At 54.8% G+C, this 26,125-nt stretch overlaps 1 protein-coding gene across 1 annotated transcript; it reads right to left on the bottom strand.

The window, feature by feature from the left end:
* Window positions 1-8,943: 8,943 nt before the first annotated feature.
* Window positions 8,944-24,158, bottom strand: NPR1 (natriuretic peptide receptor 1). Its single transcript, XM_040998537.1, has 22 exons — window positions 23,434-24,158; window positions 22,776-22,975; window positions 22,277-22,390; window positions 21,111-21,246; window positions 20,729-20,820; window positions 19,229-19,364; window positions 17,886-17,970; window positions 16,993-17,113; window positions 15,825-15,899; window positions 15,612-15,689; window positions 15,235-15,339; window positions 14,980-15,051; window positions 14,730-14,886; window positions 14,342-14,497; window positions 14,049-14,217; window positions 13,406-13,552; window positions 13,183-13,306; window positions 12,997-13,065; window positions 12,672-12,846; window positions 12,337-12,435; window positions 9,689-9,780; window positions 8,944-9,568 (listed from the first exon to the last, which is right to left on the bottom strand). The coding sequence occupies exons 1-22, from the start codon at window positions 24,146-24,148 to the stop codon at window positions 9,506-9,508; spliced, it is 3,180 nt and encodes a 1,059-aa protein (XP_040854471.1). The 5' UTR covers window positions 24,149-24,158; the 3' UTR covers window positions 8,944-9,505.
* Window positions 24,159-26,125: the final 1,967 nt, after the last annotated feature.

The following is a 26,125-nucleotide window of genomic DNA, read 5'->3' as shown; positions in this document are numbered from 1 at the left end:
CATGCCGGGATCCCATATGGTTCTAATCCCGGCAGCTTCACTTCCCATCCAGCTCCCTGCTTGTGGCCTGGGAAAGCAATCGAGGATGGCCCAACGCCTTGGGACCCTGCACCTGTACAGGAAACCCAAAGGAAACTACTGGCTCCTGGCTTTGGATCAGCTCAGCAACAGCCGTTGTGGCCGTTTGGGAAGTGAATGAGCAGACAGAAGATCTTTAAAAAAATAAATAAAATAAAATTAACAAAACTTTATAGGAAAAACAATTTAAGTTCCTTACAAATCCAAGCTCAGTAACTTGCTGTTTAAAAAAATATTTTATTTTTATTGGAAAGACAGGTATACAGAGAGAAGGAGAGAGAAAGATCTGTCCATCCGATGATTCACTCCCCAAGTGGCTACAATGGATGGAGCTGAACCGATCCAAAGCCAGGAGCCTGGATCTTCTTCCAGGTCTCCAGGGATCTTCTTCCAGGTGCAGGGTCCCAAGGTTTTGGGCCATCCTCGACTGCTTTCAGGCTACAGACAGGGAGGTGTAACCTGGATGGGAAATTGGGCAACTGGGACATGGAATTCCAGGGGATGCAAGGTGAGGACTTTAGCTACTAGGCTCCTTAGCTGGGCCCACCAACTTGTTTTTGCTTTTTTAATCTGATTGATTGATTGATTGATTGCATTTGAAAAGCAAGCTGACTGAGAGATCTCCCATTTGCTGGTCTATATCCAGCAAATGTCTTCAATGACTGGGCTAAGCTAGGGCCAAGCCAAAACCTGGACCCAGCAACTCAGTCTGGTTCTCTCATGTGGTTGACAGTGACCCAACCACAGCCACCACTGACTTCCTCCCAGGATACACATGGAGCCTGGACTCAGGAGCAGAGCCAGGCCCCAAACCCAGGCATTCCCTCAGAGCTCAGACATGCATCACAGATGTCTCATGCAGTGTTCTGAGCAGCACACCAATGTCCATTCCAGGAACTTATTTCTGAAATTAATTCTTTTTTCTTCCACATTAAGTTGACAAAGTCTTTTGTTTTTGTTTTTAGAAATGTCTCTGGGATTTTCCTTGCTGGCCAATACTATATATATGTGTGTGTATATGTATGTATCTCCTTATGGATAATAATAGATTATATTATAATCTTTCCTGAACTGTACTCTCAGACACCTAGATCTTCTGGAACCCTCTGTAATCTTATCTAAGCCACACTTACCTAGTCAAAATAATCTTCCATGACTTCTATAATAAAAAAAATCACTAGTGGAGAGCCTGGTTAGTAGCTTAGTGCCTAAAGTCCTCACCTTGCACACATCAGGAGCCCATTTGGGCACTGGTTCTAATCCTGTCTTCTGCACTTCCCATCCATGTCCCTGTTTGTGGCCTGGGAAAGCAGTCAAGGATGGCCCAAAGTGTGGGGACCCTGTACCCTCATAGGAGACCCGGAAGAAGCTCCTGGCTCCTGGCTTTGGATCAACTAAAATCCAGCTGTTGTGGCTGCTTGGGGATTGAATCAGTGAGGACAGAGGATTTTCCTCTCTGTCTCTCCTGCTTTCTGTGTATCTGACTTTCCAATAAAAACAAATTAATCTCTAACAATGAGTTAAACCAGCACTTGGGACTCCTACATCTCATAACAGGGTGTTGGAGATTTGGTGACTCTGCTTCCCATCCAGCTTCCTGCTAACATGCTTGGGAAGCAGCAGACGATGACCTAGTTACTTAAGTGCCTGCCATCCGCGTGGGAGACAGAGTGCACTGGTGTACTCGACTCGTGCTTCGCCCAGGTCTAACCTTGGCTGTCGCAGGCATTTGGGGGAGTGAGCCAGCAGATAGAAGATCACTTTGTTTCTTCCCCCTCTCTCACTCTGCCTTTCAAATAAGTTAATAAATCTTTTATATATATATATATGTGATATTCCTAAAACTCACCAATGCAGACAATAATCAAATTTAAAAGTGGGAAAAGCCTCTAATGAAAATCTCTGCCAATAAACATGTGGAAAGGGCCCGGCGCGGTGGCGCAGTGGTTAAGGTCCTCGCCTTGCACGCCTGGGATCCCATATGGGCGCCGGTTCTAATCCCGGCAGCCCCGCTTCCCATCCAGCTCCCTGCCTGTGGCCCGGGAAAGCAGTCGAGGACGGCCCAAAGCTTTGGGACCCTGCACCCGCGTGGGAGACCCGGAAGAGGCTCCTGGTTTTGGATCAGCATAGTATTGGCCGTTGTGCTCACTTGGGGAGTGAATCATCAGATCTTCGGACGGAAGATCTTCCTCTCTGTCTCTCCTCTCTGTATATCCGCCTTTCCAATAAAAAAATAATAAAAATAAATCTTTAAAAAAAAATAAACATGTGGAAAAAGGTTCAGCATCACTGTCACTAAGAAGATGTAAATTAAATACACGGTGCAACACAGATGAAACCTGAAAATGTCCTGGGGCCAGAGTTGTGATGGAAGATCTTCTCTTCTCTGTATATTTGCCTTTCCAATAAAAATAAATGAATCTTAAAAAAAAAAAAAAAGCCTGCATTGTGACCCACTGGGTAATGCTGCTGCCTGCAATGCAAATATATGACATGGGTGCTGGTTGGATTCTCAGCTGTTTCACTTCCAATGCAGCTCTCTACCAATGACCTGGAAAAGCAGTAGAAGATGGCTCAAATGTTTGGCTTTCTCCACCTTTATGGGAGACCTCCATGAAGCTCCTTACTCTGGCTTTGTCCTAGTGCCTCCCTAGCCCTTGTGGACATTTGGGGAGTGAACCAGCCAATGGAAGAGCTCTTTCTCTGTCTTCCCCCCTCTCTCTGTCATTCCGAGTTTCAAACAGGCAAATAGACAAACAAACAAGAGCTCCATTTCTATGTTTTGTGTTTTCCCTAAATGCCCACAACAACTGGGGCCAGGCCAGGATGAAACCAAGAGCCTAAAACTCATTCCGAGTCTCCCATGTGGGTGGCAGGGCTCCAAGCACTTGGGCCATCCTCTGCTACTTTGCCAGGCACACTAGCAGGGAGCTATATTGGCAGCGGTACAGCCAGGACTTGAATATCAGTGCCACAGGCAGCTGCAACTTTCCTCACTACACCATAGGTCCCTGCGGGTGTCTTAATCACTGTGCCAAACACCTGCTTCTTCTCTCAATATATAATTACAGTATAATATAATTATGGTATAACTATAATGTAATATTGTTGTAATTTTAAAAATATTTAATTATTTGAAAACAGAGATCTAGAAAGAAATGTCTCTCTCATTCACTGATTTACTTCCCTGATGCTCCTGACAGCTGAGGCTGAGTGAGCCAAATCAGGGAGGCTGGAACTCAGCTCTGATCTCCCACACAGGGACATGGACCCAGCGACTTCAACCATTCATTACCTGCTGCTTCCCAGGGTGCTCATCAGCAGGAAGCTGGAATTGGGGGCAGAGCCAGGACTTGCATCCAGGCACTCCACAATGGAATGTGAGTGACCAACATGGCAGTTTTAACAGCTGCCCCAAACCTTTACCCTCAAATCTTAAAATGTCTAAGAGAAATCCATGAAACACTTAGAAATCTCACAAAGTACCTAACTAGAATAGCCACAGATTAAAAAACTGTCCTTTGCTCTCTTTCCTCTTACTCTTTCAAATTAAAGTAAATCTTAAGAGCAATTTATTTAAAATGTCAGCAAAACACAGCTCTTGTGAACGTTGGCATGTGCTGAGACCTAGTCTGGCCCAGCCTGCCCCCAGCCCTGGCCCTTGCACTTTGCCTTGACTCCGGAGTGCCCCAGACTCCCCCTACGAATCCCCCCTGTCCACCTTAATTACCTGTGAGTGCAATGATCTGGCCCATGGAAAACCCCAAAAATCATTTTATACAAAAGCCAAACAGGCCCTCACTGGCTCCCATTCTAACTCTTCCCAGCCTGACTAGTCCATACAAAACATGCCCCCCCCCCAACACAACATGCTTCTTGTCACTGTCCCACAGCAATGGACTTGGTGTAGTAGCCGATAACAACACGCGTGAACTCCTACTGATGGTCAAAAGCTGAAGTTTATTGGTGGCATCAGACTTTATACACTGAGGGTCATATGGGATAAGGGAGGAATTATTGAGTTTATCAAAAAACCCATCAACTGTTTTTATACTCTTCTTTGGAACTCGTTTTGTTTTGTATATTCTACCAAGTGTTCTCATTCACATGTGGTCCACTCAACTGTTCTCATACAAATGATATCCAATCAGTTATACAAAAGGTAGCCATTGGGTTGTTATACAAATATCATCCATTCAATTGTAATCCTGTGCTCACTGACCTTCTAGGGGCACAATGTCCTCCTACACTTGTAGTGGTGGCAATGACAGCAGGTGTCCCTGTTGGTGTCCACCCATGATGGCACGGTGGGCACACTTCCCCACCCCCAGATCTTTAAAAGAAAAAACATGTTATAAGCAACTATGATGGCACACTGGTATAGCTAACAGAATTGGCATTAACCAGACCTAGAATACTCGCCAGCTATTGACTGCTTTTCTCCCAGGAGTGTAACACTTGCCTAGGTACAAGACAACCTAGGCAGTTGTCTATAGCTGGATTTTAAAAATGATTTTTTTTCAAAAAATTATTTATTAAAAAGAAAGAGAGATCTTCCACCAACTGCTTCATTCTACAAATGGTTGGAATAACCAAGGCTAGACCAGGTCAAAGCCAAAAGCTTCAAACAGATCTTCTTTGTGGGTGGCAGGGATCAAAACACTTGGGTCATCTGCTGCTTTCCCAGGCACATGAGCAAAGAGCTGAATCAGAAGTAGAGCAATTGGGGCTTGAAGTGGCTCCCCAATTGGATGCTGATGTAGTAAGTGGCAGCTTAACCCAATGTATCATAATGTAAGTGCCAGCATCCCAAATTGATGCTGGTTCATATCTTGGCTACTTTACTTTCAATCCAGTTCTCTGTTATGAAATGGAAAGCAGTGCAGGATGGCCCGAGGCCTTGGGCCCCTGCATCATGCTGGGAAACTCAGAAGTTTCTGGCTGCTGGCTTCGGATCAGCTCAGCTCTGCCCATTGCAGCCATGTGCGGAGTGAACCAGTGGCTGCAAGACCTCAGGGTCTGGCACGATGGCCTAGCAGCTAAAGTCCTCGCCTTAAACATGCTGGGATCTCATATGGGCACCAGTTCTAATCCTCGCAGCCTTGCTTCCCATTCAGCTCCCTGCCTGTGGCCTGGGAAAGCTGTCGAGGATGGCCCAAAGCCCTGGGACCCTATGCCCGTGTGGGAGACCTGGAGGAAGCTCCTGGCTCCTGGCTTCGGATCGGCACAGCACTGGCCATTGCAGTCACTTGGGGAGTGAATCATCGGACAGAAGATCTTCCTCTCTGTCCTCCTCTCTGTATATCTTCCTAATAAAAATAAATAAATCTTAAAAAAAAAAGGCTGGTGCTGTTAATAAACTTCAGCTATTGACCATCAGTCAGAGTCCACGCGTGTTATTATCATCTCCATGCACCAAGTCCATCGCTGCAGGACAGTGTCACCACCAGTCATAGTACCAAGCATGGAAACAGAAAAATTAACTCATGTAATTTCCCCCAGAACAACCCCTATGAAGAAGGTTGTTTTACTATAATCATTCCCACGCTGTCAAACAGAACATGGAGGGCAAAAGGAAGGTGACAAATTTGCCCCAGATCACATGACTTACATGTGCTAGGACTGGGGTTTGAATGCAACATGCTGTCGCCAGAGTCCAGCCTCCCACACAGCCTGTCACTTGAGAGAGGTGTGTGATTTTCTGGGAATTGGATGGGCTGAGATGAAGCACATTGTCCATACAATGGCAAAGGTGTAACAAAGACAGTCCATGACTGGAAAGCAGAGGAAGGCAGCCATGCTGGCATAGCTGCCCAGGTCCAGAAGGGCCGCTGCCATGATTACCACACATACTTGGCTATGGAATCTTGGTTTTGGAAAGATTTAAAGGGAAAGCAGTAGAAGGACTCGCTCACAGGCACCAGTGTGCATGATATGGAGGTGGGTGGGTTTCCTCTCTCTGGACCCCTTCACTATTTCCCTGCCCTGCAGTCGAGCTGTAGTCCAGTGGGTGCTCCTGCCCTTTCATTTTCTTGCTAGCATGGTGTCTGAAAGCAGGTTCGGGGCTCCGTCTTCTCTCTAGGGCATCCCTGTTCTGCTTGTGCAACACCAAATTCATCAGTGTCCCGGCGCTTCAACTTGGTGGTAAACACCTCGCCTGGAATCTTATTTGCATTCCAAGTCAATGAGATTAAATCTCCCTAGACAGCATTAGATATATTTTTTAACAGTTAACTAACTTATTTTTTGTATTTTTATAGTTCCTACATGGTAATTAAAAAAATGACATTCAGGCAGCAAAACTGGCCTCTGCTCCTTATTAGTTCTGTCCTGAAAGCTCTAAATCATTTTTAAAAGTATTACTACTAAATATACTGCTTCTGATAAATTACTCAAGCTCTTTGACGTTGAAAAAAGCCATGGTGGGGGCTGGGGGAGAGGATGGCAGGGAGGGATCTTTGGTGCTGTCAGCTCTGCTTTCTCCAGGCTCTGGCTTTGCGGGGGGCTGGTTGGGTTGGGGTTCTCTGTGCGCTCTCCAACTGGGTCCTCCTACCCCCAATGGGATTTTATTTTTAGTTCTTTTTTTAAAAAGATGTATTTATTTATTCGAAAGGCAGAATGACAGAGGAGGAGAGAGATCTTTCCCTATCCAAATGCATGTATTTGCAGGGTGTTGCCAGGCCAAAACCAGGAGATGGGAATTCCATTTGGGCTTCCCATGTGGGTGGGTGGCAGGAGTCCTGAATTCTTGGGCCATCATCTGCTGCCTCCTGGGTGCACTAGCAGGACGTTGAATAGTAAATAGAGTAGCAGGGTCTGAAACCAGGCCATGGGGGATGGGATGTAGGAGTTCCAAGCAGTAGGATGGCTCCACCTACTCTGGCTGTGCCACATCCCACCTCCCCATGCCAACTGAGCTACCTTCTCTGCGGTTTCCCAGTTCCAGGGGTGTCACATTGGGAGGGGGGGTGCAATGAGCTCATGTAAGCAAAAGCCTTTGTCAACCGCAAGGCACAATTGAATGCCAATTATAACCGCTGTTGTTATTCTCACCACACTCCAGGGAAGCCCTGAGCCCCCACCCCCATCCCAGGCAGGACAGCCCCCGGGGAACTCTGAGGCTAGACGGCCCCTCCCTCGTGGGCAGAGGCTCCTGGCACTGCGGTGGTGGCCCTCTGCTCAGAGGGGAGCTGTTACTACTACCTCTCGCCCTTCCCCCCCTCAGTAATGGCTTTCCCAGTTCTTCCTGGCTTCGGGGGACCTTCCTTCGGAAGGAAACGTCCTCAGTTGCAGTGAAAGTTCTCGACCAAGAGCCTGAAGCCGTGGCCTCCCGGGGGCCTCTCAGCACACCCGCCCCCCAGCCCGAGTGCCCGCCACGGAGCCAGGCTGCCCCGGAAGGATCTGAGCGGTGGTTTCCGAGAATTGTCTCAACAGCTGCTGGGGCTCCTCGGTCATCCAGCTCCCCACCCCGCCACTCCACCTCACAGGCTTCCCTCCCCAAACCCAAGTCCCTCTGGACGTGCTGGAGCCCTGCCGGCGGGGCCCCAGCTGCTTGGGTCTGTTTCAGAGCTGCTCTTCCGGATTGTCTGCTACCCCCAAGACGTGGGAGTCCACAAGGCCACGGGGAGCCCCTCAGGAAGCTGGGTGTGCTGTGGTAGCCTGGGCAACCACCTTAGCCCCTCTATCACCAGCTTGGTTGGCAAGAAAAGACCAGTAAAAGCTCAGGATTCCAGTAAATCAACTGGGGCCAAAAGGGGGCAGCAGGAGGAGGGAACACAACTTATTCTTTATCTCCCCTCATCCCGAAACCAGCCCTGGTGCGTCGGGGAGCAGGGCCTAGTCGCCCACGCCCTCCCCACCCCAGCCTGCAGTACCCTCCACCCCCAAGCTCCAGGGCCCACTTGGCCAGTACTCCAGGAAGAGGGAGGTCAGCAAAGGAGCTTGTCTGCACTTGATGGATAGCCCTGAAGAAATGTCAGGCACTTTCCTTCCCCGTGGGGGAGGTGAGGCTGCAGCCACCTCTTCCCTGCATTCCTGCCTGCCTGCCTTGGCGGGGGAGGAAGGGGTGGCTGAGCAGTTCCAGGAGGGTCCTGGTCCCAGCTGGGCAGTGTTTTGCAATTTGTCCTGTTTGTCCACCCAGGGACCTGTGGGAGGGCAGGGCAAGGGGCGGTCCCCAGGGCTCCACCCTGTTAGGGAGGAATTCCGAAGCTCCTGGAGCCCCCTCCTCACAGGAGGAGCCTCCTTCATGCCCAAGTTGTACAATTCCTATTTCACGCCAGTCGCTGGCTAAGGTAGCAGGTGCCAAGGTGTAGTCACAGAGCTGGGAGTCCCTGCGACTTGCAGGGGATGCAGGAGGCTAAGGGTCTTGGTAATGAATGATTTACCGTGTCGACTGTGTTATTTGCTCCAGGATTGCAAAACCAGTTGGAGGCAAGACTGCCAATGCCAGGACATAAATCAAGGCAATGGCACCCCACTTGTCATGGCAGTCTTCACTCCCCCCCGTCTTGGAAAAGGCCAGTGTCTCTTTGGAATGTCCTAGATAAAGCAGTGCAAGATGCTAACTGGACAATGGGTTTATAATTATCTTAAAGGAGTTAATAAATAATAAGGATTTCGTCTACTGTGGGTGGCCAGGGCGCACGTACACAAACTCTTCTCGAGGCCCCTGAATGACTCTAAAGGGTGGATACGGGTCCTGGGGCTGAAAGTGGCTGCTGGGCCGGGTACTTCTGAGACGGTCACGTGGTCTCCTCCAAGCTGAGGGGGAACCTCAGCCTCTTTTAGATCCTGTGCTCCTAGCTCCAGGGGAGGAAGAAGGGTAGACCCTCTGGCTGTCCTCCCCAAGGAGAGACACTGTGATGGCAACAAAGGCTTTAATGGTCTTCGCTCACAGCAGGGGTGGGGCACCCAGGCCGAGGCCCCTTTGCTCCTGGGGGGGGGGGGGGGGGGAACGGGGACAGGGAGTGAGCATTCGGGGTTCATGATCTAGTATCCAACTTGGACTCCCCACCATTCGATTTACCGAGGAAGGTCTCATTGTGGCCTCCCCCTCCCACTAAAGGTCACAGTGCAGCCAGGGCGGGGGAGGTGACCTGGATGGAGGAAGAGGAAGACTGGGAGTCCGTCTCCTAACCTGGCCTCAGGAGGGCCAGGAGTCAAGTGCATGTATGTGCCTTGCGAGGGTGCCACCGTGTGTGACCGTGCTCTTGGGCGTAGTCCTGTGACCTTGGAGTGCTGCTACCCCAGTCCTCTCCGAGGTCACACCTGGCTGTTTCTGACGAGGTCAGCACACTCGTGCTGTCCGGACCACTTCTGCGTCCCATGCTTTGGCAATGGTGGGGCAGCTGTCGAGGAGGCTGAGGCGTGGCATCTCTGTGCCCTCTGGCACAGGAAGGGAGGCATGGGGGGGCAGGAGGGGAGGCAGTCAGCCTCGAGTGCCACTCCCCCGCTCCCCCAGCAGCCAGTAAGTGCGCACCTTGCCTTTGCCCTGGAGGGAGAAAGAAGAGGAGTTTGGGGTAGGGAACGGTTTGAGAGCCTAGGTGGGAGTGGTAGGAGCCCCTCCCCCTGCGGCTCCAGGTGGGGCCAGGACAGGGGTTTCCTCGCCTACCTTCATTTCTACATCCCCTCGAAGCTCCAGCTCAAAACCATCAAACTCCTCGAGGACAGCCTTGGTCTCAGAAGACAGGTGGATCTTCAGGGCTGGGAAGGACGGGGTGGGATGGTGAGGGATGCGGAAAAGGCAGCAGGAGCTGTGGGGCAAAAGGTGTCCTCCTCTCTTCCCTCTGGCCCAGGAAACCTTCCACGCTCTGACACGTCCTGCTCCTCTATGTGAGAGACCACAGCAGCCTCTCCTTCACAACTCTCCAAAATGCAGTTCTGCTATGCTGGCCACTAGCCGTGCTCGCCTCCTTTGAATAATACACTTTGAGGCCAGCCCTGTGACACCAAAGTTTAGTCTGCTGCCTACAATGCCAGTTCCTCATAGGAGAATGGCTGCTCCTTTTCCCATCCAGCTCCCTGCTGGGAGCACCTGGGAAGGCAGCAGAAGATGGCCCAAGTGCTCGGCCCTTGCGCCCATTTGGGAGAGCTAGGGGGAGTTCTAGTCTACTTCCTGACTTTGGACAGCTATTGTGATCATATGTGGAATGAAGCAGTAGATGGAAGCTCTCTCTCTTTATAAGTTTACCTGTTAAATACATTGAAAATATATATTTTTTAAAGCCCCTAAGTTGCACTATACTCATCTTTTTAAAAGATTTATTTACTTTTATTTGAAATATAGAGTTAGAGAAGTATCCCATCTGTGGTTTCATTCTTCAAGTGGCCATAGTGGCTGGAGCTGGGCCTATCTAAAGCCAGGAGGTTCTTCCGGCTCTTATACCTTCTTCCTTCTGCTGTTTTACTGGACCATTAGTAGGAAGCTGGATCAGAAGTGGAATAGCTGGGACTCGAACTAACGCCCATATGGGATGACAGCACTGCAGGAAGAGGTTTAACCTACTATACCACAGCACTTGCCCTTACCCCCATCGCTCTCTCTCTCTCTTTTATATTGGATAGTCAGGTTTACAGAGCAAAAGAGAGAGAAAGCTCCTCCGTCCACTGGTTTATTCCCCATGTATCCCAAGGCCACAGGCAGGGAGCTGGAAGGGAAGTGGAGCAGCCAGAACATGAACCGGCAATCATATGGGATCCTGGTAGATGCAAGGAGAGGACTTTAGCCACTAGGCTACTGCGCTGGGCCCCCAGTACCCACATGGGACTAGAGGCTACCACACTGGATCAAAGAGTTGGGATGATGAGAGGTAATCAGAAAGCTTCTAGGCAGCAGGTGGCACACAGGATGTCCCCGGAGGTCACCGCTGGGCTGCTGTTCAACCCAGTGCTCTCATTTTGTGCCTGGGGAACAGCAGCCCAGCGATAAAGCATGGCTGTTTCCCACACCTGCTTTTTGTCTGTTGCCTGAACTTATGTCCCTGTTCCTTCCAGGGTCTGTGATGGTTGAGTGACTCCTGAGAATGTGCTCTTGTGAGGTAGGGGTGCTCAGCAAGAGACCCCCCCACCCTGAGGATCCAAGCCCATGCCCGGGGAGCCCCTGCTGCACCAGGCCCCTTGCATCTCCCAAGTAGCCTTTCTCCCATGCTTGCAGCTTGGATGTGGTCCACACGAGCTCCCCAGCTAACTGCAGATCAGTGCCATCGTAGTGCCCCCATGGCCTGGGACTTGGTGATTGCTGAACTGGGCTGGGTACAACATGGCGGAGGCGGGGGGTAGATGCCAAATAGAAAGCGAAATGGAGGGATGGACTGGGAGCAAGCATGCCCTAACTCCTACTGTGTGCCAGTGACTGGGCTAGGTCTTTACAACCCTGATATAAGCATCATCTCATGGGAACACAGCCACAGGGCAAGCACACGCTAGGGGTCAAGGCTTGGAGCTTGACACCCAGGGCCCTGACACCCAGGGCCTGGCTCAGCAAGAGACCAGAGGGTTTTAAGGTGGGATTCCTGCTGGAAACTCTGGCACATTGCCTGGAGATAAGCTTAAGCCACCTGGCTGAGGGGCAGCAGGGACCTGTTTCTGATTAGACTCAAGATGACATGTCTGTGATGAAGGACACAGAGTTCCCACTTTGGGACATGTTGATGGTACAAAAGCTGTATGTGTTCAGTGGAAAGTGCATCCGACCGCTGCTGTGGCTTATTGAGTTAAGCCACCACCTGAGACACTGGCATCCCACGTGGGTGCCGGTTCGAGTCCTGGCTTCTTCACTTCCGATTCAGCTCCCTGCTAGAGGATGACCCAAGTCCTTGGACCCTGCACCCACATGGGAGACCAGGAAGAAGCTCCTGGTTCATGGCCATTAAGGAAGACTGGCTCCGCTCTGGGCATTGAGGCCATACAGGGAATAAACCAATGGATGGAATATCTCTCTCTTTCTCTATATGTAACTCTTTGAAATAAATAAAAAATAAATCTTAAAAAAAAAAAGCACAGAGGCTTTGCATGTAGTGAATTTGCCTGGCTGGAAGCTAATAAAGGTTCCAGCATGCTTGATGCAGGCAGCTTCAGTGCCCAGTGGGTTGGGCACTGTTTGTCTCTGGACACAACCCCACGTGAGCCTAGGAGTGCCCATCTGTATGGTGAGGAGGGAACTGGGGAGAAGAGAGGGCTGGAATGGAATGAGGGGGCCAGTGGGCACAAGCTATCCCTAGACCCCCTGCCCGCCCCACTCACCCTTGGAGGGTGTCCTACCTTCCCCGTTGGACTCCATTCTCGAAGCTGTGTTGACCGTGTCCCCAAAGAGGCAGTAACGGGGCATCTTCAGCCCTACCACACCTGCACACACGGGTCCTGAGAGGACCAAGGAAGAGGGGGCTGTGAGTGAGGGGGAGAGGATTAAGGGAAGGGGGTAAATGCTACAGGAGAGAGGTCTGGGATGTGTGTGTGTGTGTGTGTGAGAGAGAGAGAGAGAGAGACAGAGAGAGCGTGCGTGCACAGGGGGCAAGCAGGGACTGCGGATCCAGGAACAGGTCTGCCTTCCACAGCTGCAGCCTGCCTGGTGTGGGGTGGGCGAGGCGGAAGCTCACCTGTGTGGATGCCAATGCGCAGGCGCAGCTGCTCCTGAGGCCGGTGGCGGATGCGGAAGGAGCGCACAGCGTCCAGCAGCGCCAGTGCCATGCGGGCCACCTCGCGGGCATGCAGCCGGCCGTTCCGTACCGGCAGCCCTGACACCACCATGTAGGCATCGCCGATGGTCTCCACCTGTGTGGGGGCGGCAGGGCCGGTACTCTCACATTGTCACACTCTGCTCCACGTTCCTGTTCTCCTAAGATCTCACCTTCCTCTGCCTTCTCCTCACCTTTTCTCACCTTGTCCATGTCTAGGTCTTGCCCTTCCCATCCTCACCCTCACCTTGTACACATCAAAGTTGTCAATGACGGCATCAAAGCAAGTGTACAGGTCATTGAGCAGGGTCACCACCTGGAAAGGAAACCACCGGGGGGTGAGGGACAGAGGCGTGGAGATGCTAAGCCAGGCCCACCCGCCTGGTCTGACACCCCAGGCTGAGAGTCCCTCATGCCCCAACCCCCAGCTCACCTGCATGGGCGTGCTCTCGGCCGACAGGGCTGTGAAACCCACGATGTCACTGAAGTAGATGGTGACGCTGTCAAAGGCTTCGGCCTGGACCGTCTCCCCGCGCTTCAGCTGCTCAGCCACCGAGCTGTGGGGTCAGGTCAGGACGGGCACAGGATCAGGGGACCAGGCAGGGCTGGGAGAGAGGTGTGCATGCGTGGCGGCGGCGGCACGGCAGGGCGCTCACTGAGGCAGAATCTGGTAGAGCAGGGCCTCGGCCTTGCGCTTCTCCTCCAGGTAGGCCTGGGTGCGCTCCTCCACCAGCTCCTCTAGATTGTTGGCATACTGCTCCATGCGCGACAGCAGGTTGTCCAAGATGTTGCTACTGTGCTCCCTGGGGTCGGAGGAGAGGGAGAGAGGAGCTACAACCCCCCCCCCCCGCCCCAACACATGCTATTGCAGTGGGTGTCAAGTGTGAACCAAGCCTGGGGTGTAGCAATGGTTTCTCCTTGTTGAACATGGATGAGTTAGTAGGAGACAGAGAGCTGGGGTTAGGCAGACAGGGGTATGTATGGACATGAGCCCCACTTGCACTTGCAAGCGAATGAAGGTGCTGGGCTGGAAGCTGCTGTGGAGTTGGGACAGGGGACTCAGGGCATGTGGCTCACTTCCTCTATCCACTATGGAGAGGTGGCTAGGGGATATCAGTTAGGTACAGGAGGGGGGTAGTTGCCTGTGGGGTCAGCTGGACACAGGGTATGTGCAAGGAGGGATTTAGAGGCTGGGGTAGGCTGCAGCAGGCTACACAGGAGGAAGCTGGGAGTGGCCTGCCTGTGTCCCAAAGTGGAAGGTGGGAATGTGGGGTGCTTGGTGACAGCAGTGATGGCAACCTGTTAAACTTGCGCAGCGTCACGCGGATCTGGTGGAAGGGTGGCCGCTCCTGGGGGTCCTCGGCCCAGCACCGCTGCATGAGCTGCCCCAGCTCCTCCAAGTGGCTCTGCAGGGCCAGCGAGGGCCGGAAGGGGGGCTGTTCACCCCGAGTCACACGCTCGATGATCTCTGGGTTGGTGGGGGTAGAGGGCAGCCAAGGGCTGGGATTAGCTGAGGGTCCAGCTGGGTCGGGGCTACTTTTAGGGGTCCCCCTTTCCAAGGCTGGGTGTGGCAGAAAGCACTCCCCTCTCACCTTTGGGGCTGAGGTCCAGACCCTCCACGTGGAAGACCCCACTCCGCAGGGCGATCTCCTGAAGGATGATACCAAAGCTGTAGACGTCGCCGGCCTGGGAGCCCCGGGCTGGGGGTGACGCCATCCGCAGGAGCTCGGGTGCTGTCCACAGCTTTTCTGTGGGTCAAAGGTCAGGGGTCATAGGGGCACATCGAGGCTGGGGGATACAGGGAGGATGTGGCTGTGCCTGGGGCGGAGCTGTCACAGAGGATCAGAGTCAGAAGAGACTTCAGAACCCGGCCCCCTTGTCTTGCCAGGGAACAAATGTGTGGGAACTCTGCAGCCAAGCCCATCCCTGCTGAGCTGTGTGGTGGCAGGAGGGGGGTGGGGGGGAGGGCTGGTGACTCACTGGCGTAGAGGGTGTGTCCTTGCTCTGGCTCCGGGTCCCTAAAGCTCTCAAGCCCATAGTCAGTGATCTTGAGTACAAAACGCCCATCTACCACGCAGTTGGATGACTTGAGGTTCCCATGGGAGCAGATGGCTCCGTTGTGTAGGAACAGCATGCCCTAGGGTGTTGGGGGACAAAGGTATGGGCATGAGTGGGGCTGACACCACACCTGCTTCCTCCACACAGCCAGCAGGGGCCCTCCGGTGCCTACCTTGACAATGTCATTGGTGAGTGAGTACCGGAACATCCAGTCCAGGGTGATGCTCTCATTCTCCAAGATGTCCTGCTGGGGCAGGGAGTGTCAGACTGCACCTTGCAGACCACGCCTTGCCCCCAGCCCCAACAGGGCACCGCCCTCCCCTGCTCCTGTTTTACAGCTGGGGGAAGGTTTGCTTGGGGTTGTGGGGCCAGCAAGAACTAGAAGCCAGGATTTCTGACCTCCCACCATCACTCCCCACCCTGTCACCTGCAGGCTCCCTCGAGGACAGTATTCGGTGAGGATGCAGATGTTGGGGGGATCGGTGCAGGCACCCACAAACCTGGTCAGGTGTTCGTTCTGCACATCTCGCATCTGCAGGTGGGGCGCCATCAGGACCTTCACAGGCACTCACTCCTCACCAACAAGCCCCCCATCCAAGCCGGAAACGCACCCTTCCTCTCTCCCACCTCACTGTCTGCAGAGCCCACCCCTCCTCTCAGAATCTGTGGACTATGTCCCCTAAAATGTCCACTCTCCAGGGTCCCTCTGTAGTCCTTTCTCCTATCCTAGGAGCCTGCCCATCACTCTATGCTTCTGGTCAACCTCGTCAGGCTACTGCCTCGCTTTCCCCCTCCCCCTATTACATGCTTCAGTTCGAACAGGACTTTGCGTGTCAGCTCAATGCGTTTCCGGTTCACACGTTTCACAGCCACAAGGTTACCCTGGGTGAAGAAGAGAGATGTTCACGGCTGCCCTGGGAACACCAGGTGCTCGCAGAGGCCTACCCCCACAGCCTTCCATCAGAGCATGACGCCCCCGCGCCAGGTCCTGAAGATCCAGGCCATCCCTGAGCCCACCTTATAGTATGCAGTCTTGGCAAAGAGCTGGAACTGGCCCTCCGTGGTCAGCAGGGACCCGTAATTGGAGCCTCTCTGAGGAGGTGACAAGTAGGAGGATGGTCAGGCCAGGGGTGCCTGAGTTCAGAACTTCAGCTCCCCACATTATCTTCTTGCTTCCCTCCTTAACGTTCCATATCAGGAAACCCCCTCTAAATTTACTTGCTTTATTAGTCTTATCAAGGGTGTCGCCACATATACTCTTATTTTTTGGCCTTTTTAAAAAATAGATCTTATTTATGTTTACTTGAAAGGCAGATTTACAGAGAGAAGGTCTTTCATCAGCTGGTTCACTTCCCAGGTGACTGCAATGGCCAGAGCTGAGCTGATCTGAAGCCAGGTACCAGGAGCTTCTTCCCAGTCCCACGTGAGTGCAGGGTCCCAAGGCTCTGGGCTGTCCTCCACTGCTTTCCTAGGCCACAAGCAGGGAGCTGGATGGGAAGTGGAGCACCCAGGATATGTACTGATGCCCATATGGGATGCTGGTTCCCCAGGGTAGAGGATTAGCCTGTTGCACCATGGTGCTGGCTCCTCTTTTGGCTTTTTAAAAAAAAAGCCTTCATTTTAGAGCCAGTTTGGGATGCAGTGAGTAAAACATCTGCTTGTAGTATCCCATACAGCAGCTGATGGTTTGAGTTAGCTTCTGACCCAGCTCCCTGCTAGTGCACCTGAAAGGCAGCCGAGGATGGCCCAAACACTTGGACTTCCTGCAAGTTATGCTGGTCCTGGCTCGGGTTTGGACCAGCCCGGGCTCTAGAGGCCATTCTGGGAGTGACCAGTGGACAGGAGTGCCCTCTTTCTGTGTCACTCTCCCCTTCACATAAATAGATCTTTAAAAAGTCTTTATTTTTAACTTGACAAATTACCCATATACATTTATGGGGTACTATGTAACATCTTGACATCCTTTGACCTCTGAAAGAGTTACTCTAATGGGAGGCCCTCCAGCTCTAATCATCTTCCAAGAGTCTCAGAGGAGGAATGTGACTCATTCAAGGTCACACAGAAAGGGCCAGCAAGAGCCAGACTGGAACCCCCCCCCCTCCCCCGCCCTGCATCCTTCGCCTCGGGCACTGCCCCCGGCACCCGGCTTCCCTCCTCCTTCCTCCTCAAATGCCAGTGGGCTCACCCCGCTCAGGGTTAGCCGGCTGCCTGCACTCCGCAGGTGCCTCTCCAGGCTGCTGGGCTGCACGTCCTCCCAGCGCACCCGCCACAGCTCCGAAGCCAGCTCCTTCTCCAGCTGCATCTTCCTGGAAGCACAAAGCTTGCCTCTGAGCCCTGAGCTCAGGATGGGGGTGCTCAGCAACCCCCTCCTCAGGGCTCCCTGAGGTCAGAGTGTGGGGGCGCTTTTCCAAGACTAAGTAACGGGTGCGGGGGAATTCTCCCTGGGCTGAGCCTTGGGAGACCTGGGTGAACCTTGCCTGTTGGGCACCTTGAAGCAGGCAGATCAGTGCCTCCACTATGGCAAGAGCGGAAAGCAGCACGGTGAGTGGGCGTGCCAGGCGCGGAGGGTACACTGAGCCGGCACTGATCTTCCGCCCTCCCGCCTGGCTCTCCTGCGTCATTACCGCATTAGCTAAGTCCTCGTGCTCTTTCATCTTAGCCTCCGCGGGAAAGCAGGAAAGGGGCTAATTCATCTCTCTTTTTCGCTCTACCCTCCTGCGTTCAGCACCTTGGACACCCAAGCCGCATCACCCCTGCTTAACTAACACGGGCTGCCTCCCCCTGAGGCCTGCGGGACAACAAGGGAATCGAGTCCCCAGGCCAAAGTCCATGTTCCTGGGATACCATTTCCCAACTCCTCTGGGACTTCTCTGCCTCCCTGCCCACACCCTGCCCCCAACCCTCCCTGGCCTCTCCCCTCCTCCTTCTCTTTCTTCTGTTCCAAGGCTGCTGCTTCTCTTCTCCCTCCTCCCTCCCCCAGGCCTCCGCATCTGCCTTCTGGGGCACTGCCACCTGTCTCCCCTGGCCCCATTTGCCATCCTCCCCCGCCGCCCCCCCGCCCCCCGGGCCATAGCTCACCTGTATATGAAGAAGGAGACGACCAGGATGCAGAGCAGGGAGAGGCTGCCTACCACAGCCAGCACCTCCAGGCTGGAAAAGTGGTCTGAAGGAGAGATGTGGGTTACACAGCAGAAGGCAGCAGCTGTCAGACTTCCAGCAAGAGAAGGGCAGCAGGAGCACAGGAGCACCCCAGCCCGGGATGTTCCCTGGGGAGAAGGGTGCAGCAGTGGCTCCAGCTGTGTGTGGGGAGGGGAGAAGGGTGCAGCAGTGGCTCCAGCTGTGTGTGGGGAGGGGAGAAGGGTGCAGCAGTGGCTCCAGCTGTGTGGGGGGAGGGGAGAAGGGTGCAGCAGTGGCTCCAGCTGTGTGTGGGGGAGGGGAGAAGGGTGTAGCAGTGGCTCCAGCTGTGTGTGGGGGAGGGGAGAAGGGTGTAGCAGTGGCTCCAGCTGTGTGGGGGGAGGGGAGAAGGGTGCAGCAGTGGCTCCAGCTGTGTGGGGGGAGGGGAGAAGGGTGCAGCAGTAGCTCCAGCTGTGTGGGGGGGGGAGGGGAGAAGGGTGCAGCAGTGGCTCCAGCTGTGTGTGGGGAGGGGAGAAGGGTGCAGCAGTGGCTCCAGCTGTGTGTGGGGGAGGGGAGAAGGGTGCAGCAGTGGCTCCAGCTGTGTGTGGGGAGGGGAGAAGGGTGCAGCAGTGGCTCCAGCTGTGTGTGGGGAGGGGAGAAGGGTGCAGCAGTGGCTCCAGCTGTGTGTGGGGAGGGGAGAAGGGTGCAGCAGTGGCTCCAGCTGTGTGTGGGGGAGGGGAGAAGGGTGTAGCAGTGGCTCCAGCTGTGTGTGGGGGAGGGGAGAAGGGTGTAGCAGTGGCTCCAGCTGTGTGGGGGGGGGGGAGAAGGGTGCAGCAGTGGCTCCAGCTGTGTGGGGGGAGGGGAGAAGGGTGCAGCAGTAGCTCCAGCTGTGTGGGGGGGGGAGGGGAGAAGGGTGCAGCAGTGGCTCCAGCTGTGTGTGGGGAGGGGAGAAGGGTGCAGCAGTGGCTCCAGCTGTGTGGGGGAGGGGAGAAGGGTACAGCAGTGGCTCCAGCTGTGTGGGGGGAGGGGAGAAGGGTGCAGCAGTAGCTCCAGCTGTGTGGGGGGGAGGGGAGAAGGGTGCAGCAGTGGCTCCAGCTGTGTGGGGAGGAGGGGAGAAAGGTGCAGCAGTAGCTCCAGCTGTGTGTGGGGAGGGGAGAAGGGTGCAGCAGTAGCTCCAGCTGTGTGTGTGGGGAGGGGAGAAGGGTGCAGCAGTGGCTCCAGCTGTGTGTGGGGGGAGGGGAGAAGGGTGCAGCAGTGGCTCCTGCTGTGTGTGTTGCGGGGGGGGGGGGGAAGAGGCAGAAGGTCACCTTGATTGCAGGCTGGATCCTCATTGTCAAAGCCACATTTGGGGATGTCGGGGGGAGGGTACCCCAGGGGCCAGGACAGTGTGCGCCCTGACACAGCCACCAGCTCTTGGGAAGTTCCATTGTAGTTCAGCACAACCTGTTGGACAGCAGGAGTGGTGGGTGGGCAGGGCCCCTTCTCTGCTTCCAGGACCTCTACCTGGGCAGTCAGTGTGTACCAAGCCCCTGCTGTCTGACTGCATACAGGGGGACCATCTACTCATACCCTGAGCATTAACGTCTAAGGATTTGAAAAACCACTGGTGAGATTCAGAAAGAAAATTCCATAGACTCTTTTTCTGCTTAGTCCTCCCCTGGCAGTATGATTTTGGTGGAAACACGCAGAAATTAAGGAAAGCACCTTCCTCCACGAAACCTTCCTGGGTGATGGATTCCTCGGGGCCTCGAGCTCCGCCTGCCCCACTGTGTGGAGAGAGCTGGATCGTGTGTGTTCCTTGTGGCCACGTGAGGGAGAGGAGAGATGTGGGGTTCTCAAAGGCTGATGCCTATAAGCCGTCCCATCCTGTCTGCTCCCTCAGCGTGCAGCTGTGTCCATTTTATCCAGGGCCCCTGAGTGACCGCATATGCAGGCTGACTACAGGGCAGTCCCCCTGTGGCCAGCATGGTGGTGTGCAGATGAAGTTGCCACCTGTGACACCAGCATCCCCTTTGAGTGGGAAAGCAAGTGCCTAGATCCCCACCACCTGTATTAAGAGGCCTGGATGGCGTTCCTAGCTCTTGGCTTCATCCTGGCCTGGCCCCGACCAATATGGTCATTTGGGGAGTGAACCAGGGAATGATAGATTTGTGTCCCTTTCTCGCTGTAACTTTCAAATACATAATAAGTCTTTTAAAAAGCAGGAAACCAGCGAAACAGCTCAACTGGCTAATCTTTCACCTTTAAGCACCAGTGTCCCATATGGACACTGGTAAATGTCCCAGTTGGTCTACTCTTCTGCTTTCTGCTTATGGCCTGGGAAAGCAACAGAGGATGGCTCAAAGCCTTGGGACGCTGCATCCATGTGGAAGACCCAGAGGAGGTTCCTGGCTTCAGGTCGGCTGAGCTCCAGCTATTTTGGACATTTGGAAAGTGGACAAGCAGATAGAAGCACCTCTCCCCAAATCTGCCTTTCCAATAAAAATAAAATAAAGTCTTAAGAAAGAAAAGCAGAATTACAGAGAGATAGAGGAATACAGAAAGAAATCTGTCTTATGCTATTTCACTCCCCAAATGGCCACAACTACCAGAGCTGGGCTGGTCTGAACCCAGGAGCTTCCTTCAGGTCTCCCATGTGGGTGGAGGGGCCCAAGGACTTTGCCCATCTTTTGTTGTTTCCCCAGGTACATTATCAGGGAGTGGAGGAGATCAGCAGTGGAGCAACCAGGACTGGAACTGGTGCTCATGTGGGATGCCAGTGGCTGCTTTACCAGTTATGGCCCCATCCTTTGGGCACACACACTTACCCGGAAGGCATCAGTCTCAGGGTCCATATCCCAGAGGGAGAAGTCGGTCTCCCGATCTCCATTGCTGTCGATTTTCAGGTATCCCATGACACCTGTGGGCAAGGGAATGGATGGCTGTGCTCCAAAGGGGTGCAGTTCTTCATCTCTACACCAACCCCCCCCCCATCTTCCACAATAAGGTACGGCTACGGTGGGCACTTGCTGGAGGGAAGGAGGGCCTGCAGGCAGCCATGGTGGTTCCTCACAGAAGGGGAAACGGGTGGGGTGAGCCAAAGAGCACCTGTGCAGCAGGGCTGCAGGTTTCTGGCCAGCCTGGAGCTGAGACTCCTGGGACTTAGCCCCCTGGGCAGCGTATTCTAGCCTTTCCACCCCAGGCTTTGACCTTGAAAGCTTCGATTCCACATCCGCTGGGTGATGTCCTCCCCATCGGTCACAGTTCCCCCACCTGCCAGAGTCTCCATCACCGCCTGCATGTAGAGCAGGAGTCCGTCGTGGAAGGATGCTGGGATGATGTTCACCTGCAGGGATGAGCAGTACTTGGCTGGGGTGCGGGTGATGCATGCAGGACCCCGAGCAGGATGTGGGGGGAAGAGAGTAGGAGGACCTAGGGATTTAGAAGGGGAGAGGAGAAACTGACTCCTCCCCACCACACACACACACCCACATTACAGACTTAAAAAAATTTTTTTTTTTTTTATTCATTTGGGGTTGACATGGTGCCTTAATCCTGCAGCTGCCATTGCTATCATCCCATATGGATGTCTGTTCCAGGTCTGGTGGCTCCACTTCCCATCCAGCTCCCTGCTAATGCACCTGGGAAAGCAGCAAAAGATGGCTCAAGCCCTTGGGCCTTTGAACCCCACATCGGAGACCAGGAAGAAGCTCCTGGCCTCAGATTGGTTCAGCTCCAGCTGTTGTGGCCATTTGGGGAGTGAACCAGCAGATGGAAGATCTCTCTCTGTCTTTCCACCTCTCTGTAAATCTATTTCCAGTAAAAATAAGTAAATACATCTTTAAAAATATATATATTTATTCGAAAGAGTTATACAAAAAGAAAGACAGAGAAATCTTTCATCCACTGATTCATTCCCCAAATTTGTAGCAGCGACCAGGATCAGGTTAGGTCAGGATCCAGGAATTTCTGGGTCTCCCACATGGGTGCAAGGACCATGCATTTGGACCATCCTCTGCTGCTTTCCTGGTGCGTTAGCAGGGAGATGGATTGAAAGAGGAGCAACTGGGACTGGAACTGGCGCCTAGACTGGATGCTGCTATTGCAAGCAGAGGCCTTGCTAGCTCTGCCAGAGCCCTGGCCCCACGAGGCTTTCTTTAAGAGATGCCGCCACTCTGAATCCTGCCAGGCAGACAGAGCAGGGCGGCCCCATTTTCCCATGAGGACCTGGAGCCTGAACTTGCCACCACACCCTTCCATCCATCACCAAGAGAGACCCAAGCACACGAGAAGGGAGGAGGAGAGCCCGGGGATACAGTATGGCTGGAAGAGCGGATGAAGACCCAAGAGGCCCACGAAGTGGGGGGCCTACCTACCAGGCCATCCTCCACGGTGAAGTTGAACTGCTCACTGGCCTTGTGCTTCAGCTGCCGCAGAAATTCCGAATACTCGGGATTATCTGGCTCTTGATATGTAATGATTTTGGCAGCCTTCGAGGAAGGGGTCCAGACAGAGGCATGTTAGGAGCTGACTCCAGTCTTCCTGGTGCCTTGAAACCTCACCTCCCAGCCCTGCCTTCTGCAGAGCTCAAGGTTAACCTGGACCCTCGCCTGCTCCAGGGCAGGACAGCAGGAGAATTCTCCCCAAGTCCTGCCTGCTCTGTGGGTCTTGGCTGGCCTCCCCCCTCATATCCCAACTTATACCTTTCTGCTTCTAGCTGGCCCTGGTGCTTTTCATGCCACGTGCCCAGCCCTCTGCCTGTGGTTGCCTAACTCCCCCCACGGAGTGTGTCTGGAATTCCTACAGACACTGGGGACAAGGGACCAGTTGCTCAGAGCCCCACTGGCCAGGCTTCAAACATGGACAGACCCTTACCCGAAAGGCCTGGCGGGCACTGACATCTTGCCCGTCCCCTCTCTGCCAGGGCTCGTGAGGAGCAGGACCCTGTATCCCCTGCAGGCTCTGGCCAAAGAGGTCCAGGTGGAAGAAAACGTAGTCTCCCCCAGTGAGGCCGGCATCCAGGGCCAGCAGCATCAGCGTTCTGAAGGTATCCGGAGAACTGCAGATGTAGATGACTGGAGAGGGAGGGAGAGGGAGAACAGCTGGGTCCTGGACAAGGTGAAAAGCTAGGGCGAGGTGAGGGGCCCAGCGGTGCTCAGAACTGGGTAGGAGAGATTTCAGCAAAATGAGAGGAACATGAGAAAAGTGAGCAGGAGAAGGGAAGGAGCATTGAGAGACTGGGGGAGAGTGGGGCAAAGGACTTGGAAGGAAGGGAGGAAGAGGCAGAGAAGGGCCAGCTGCCCGGATGTGTGAGGGGAGCCGGGGGAGGAGGGGAGAAGGCTGGCTGCGGGAGAGGCCAGAAAATGGAGGGAGTGGGAGGACAGGGATACACCTAGTGTTCCCAGGTGGTCCTATCCGCCGAGGGTAGGGACTAAGGGGGAGAGGGGAGCAGAGCAAGCAGGTAGGTCCAGGGTGGAAGGGATGAAAGGGAAGCCCCCCCATCCCTGGCACACAGCGGGGGTGCGCCTCTCACCTCGGCCTTTGTGGCGCACGGTGCGCAGCAGCAGCGTGTAGTGGTCATGGTCGCCCTCGGCGAATTCGAGGTGGTCCACGGTGATGTTAAGGCGGTCACGGACGCGCATGTACAGCCCTTCTACCACGAAGAAGCAGGGCTGGTCATCCCCGGGCCGATAGGCATAAAGCACAAGCGCTCGGCGCTCCCAGCCCAGCCGTCGGTGCAACTTTGCTACGAAGTCACCTAACTTAGCGTGGCTGGGCCCTGCGCGGGTGGTCAGCGCGTACTCGTCCTTCGCACCGAAGCCCAGCGCCGGGGCTCCGGCCGTCAGCAGGGGCACACGCCAGTGCGCCGTGAAGCGGCCCACAGGGGCGGCGGCGTACACACAGCCCGGGCCCAGGAACAGGGCTGGCTTGTGCTCCCATTTGAGGTCCACGGCGGCCAGCGGCGCAGCGGTGTCGGAGCAGGCGCCCAGAGCGTTCTCGCTGCTGCCCAACACCGTGCGCACCGTCCAACCTGGCAGCAAGTCCCGCCGCGCCTGCACGTGCGCCAGAGCCAGCTCCACGGCCGGCCCCACGCGCGCCCACGACCACGGGTACGTGGTGTTGGCCAGCGGTAGCACCACGGCCACGGTCAGGTTTCGCGCGTGGCTGTCCCGGAGCAGCAGCAGCAGCAGTGACAGTAACAGCAGCAGGCACAGGCGGACGCTGAAGGAGTGCTGCTGGCCGGGCATGGCCTCAGCGGGCACCGCAGCATGCAAGCGCTTCCACCATTGCCTCGTCGGTCCCTTCGGGTTCAGCAGTGCGTCCCGGGCACCAGGCGCGCCCCTGAGGAAAGGAGCAGGAGCGAGACACGCTGTCTCTTGCAGCTGAGACGGGAGGGCGGACGTTCCGGGAACTGAGCGCGGAAGAGTGCTCGGAGGGCTGCGAGGAGCAGGTGGGCGCCAGGAGCAAGCGCTCCGGGCCCGCGAGGACCCAAGTGCGAGCTAGCGAGTGCCCGCCTGAGGGAGTGCGCCAGAGGGGCGTCCGGCCGGCTCCCGTCTTTGGCCACCGTGGCTGGGGCTGGGGGTGGACCAGCGAGGACCCAAGCCAAGCCAAGCCTAGCTGCAAAGCGTCCCTCCCTGCCGCTTCCCCTCCCTGGCTCCGTGACCCAAGAGCCAAGTCTGGATCTTTAACTCCTTCCTGCCCGCCACCAGCCCCGCGCGCTTCTTCCCGCGTCTGGTCCGAGCTGCGTCTTCTTTTACCGACTCAGCTGCCGGGCTGTGTGGAAGCGGCCCACCTTGTCCCTGCACTCTCTACCTGGCTCCCAGTGAGGGGGAAGGGGTTGGGGGTCTCGGCAGGAGAGGGTTGTGGAGCGCGTGGGGTCTCGGCGGGAAGGTGGCCAGGGTCTGGTAACGGCTTGGAAAGTAGAAGACGAGCGGAATCCTAGGGGCCCCGTCTGTCTGTGGCTCTCCTCGCGTCCCTGCAGGCGAGAAAGACGTGGCGGGATCCGAGCTCACTGTATTAGTTCTTTTAGGGGTTGCAGGAAGAGGGCAGAGCGGGAGGGGTGGTCAGGGACTTGAGCAGCTTCGGGGAGAGTTTGCTTGCAGGGGAGGAGGATTGCTCAAAGGAACTCCCGTGGGGGGCGGTGTTAGGACGACCGCCGGTCGAGGATTCCAGGGTGGTGAGGTGGGGGTGTCTGTGGCGCCGGGCGCGGAGCCGTGCTCTGTGAGGCCAGCCTGCCCTCTGACGGCGAGCGGGAGACACTGCCCGCTGGATCTGGGCAGCGAGGCGCCGCCAGGCTCACCGGCCCTGCGTGGCTAAGCCCTTCACGCGCTTTGTGTTCCTCAAGTGCGGAGGATTTCCGGAGAATCCTCTGCGCACCCAGCCCTCGTGCTGAGGGCACGCGACCGAGAGAGGCAGCCCGTGGCTTTGAGGCGCTCTCAGGGACCAGGGGCTGGGATTTGATTTTTTTTTTTTAAGATTTATTTATTTTTATTGGAAATGCAGATATACAGAGAGGAGAGACAAAAAAAGGATGATCTTCCGTCCAGTGATTCACTCCCTAAGTGACCTCAACGGCTGGAACTGCATCAATCCGAAGCCAGAAGCTTCTTCTGAGTCTCCCACACAGGTACAGGTCTCCCATGCAGGTGCAGGTCTCCCACGCAGGTGCAGGTCTCCCACGCAGGTGCAGGGTCCCAAGGCTTTGGGCCGTCCCATTAGAACCAGCGCCCAAATGAGATCCCAGAGCATGCAAGGTGAAGATTTAGCCACTGAGCCATAATTCCAGGCCTGATCACTCCGTTTTGTTTGTTTTGTTCTAGCTCAGCCTGTCACTACCCTCAGCTCTTCAGCAAACCAGCAGTTATTGCAGTTCCACAGGGGTCAACCCATCTATCCCCCACAGACCTGGTTCTCTCAGTGCTGGTTAGCATCATGGCTCAGCCTAATGTTACATATTCCGACACTCACTGGTGGGTACTTGTTCTAGCCCTGCCAGAGGCCCCTGTGACCCAGCCCTAGCTTCAGGTTGCGCTGGAGGGCTGTGGTGGGTTGATGCTGACTAGCCCAGTTCAGGTCTCCCACGTGGGCGCATTCGGTCTGACCTAGGGTGTTCCTCTGGTTTCCCTCCTGTAAGCCACCTGGTCTCAGCAGCAGGTGCCGGGAGAGGACTGCTTTAGTTTGTTCACATGGAGATGCCTGTAGATAGTCACATCGAGGTGTCCCTG

The sequence above is a fragment of the Ochotona curzoniae genome, unplaced genomic scaffold (genome assembly GCF_017591425.1).
Source record: "Ochotona curzoniae isolate NIBS_2020 unplaced genomic scaffold, NIBS_Ocur_1.0 scaffold_1037, whole genome shotgun sequence".
Classification (NCBI taxonomy): domain Eukaryota; kingdom Metazoa; phylum Chordata; class Mammalia; order Lagomorpha; family Ochotonidae; genus Ochotona; species Ochotona curzoniae.
Note: the sequence above shows the minus strand (reverse complement) of the source record. Positions and strands in the feature narration are given on the sequence as shown.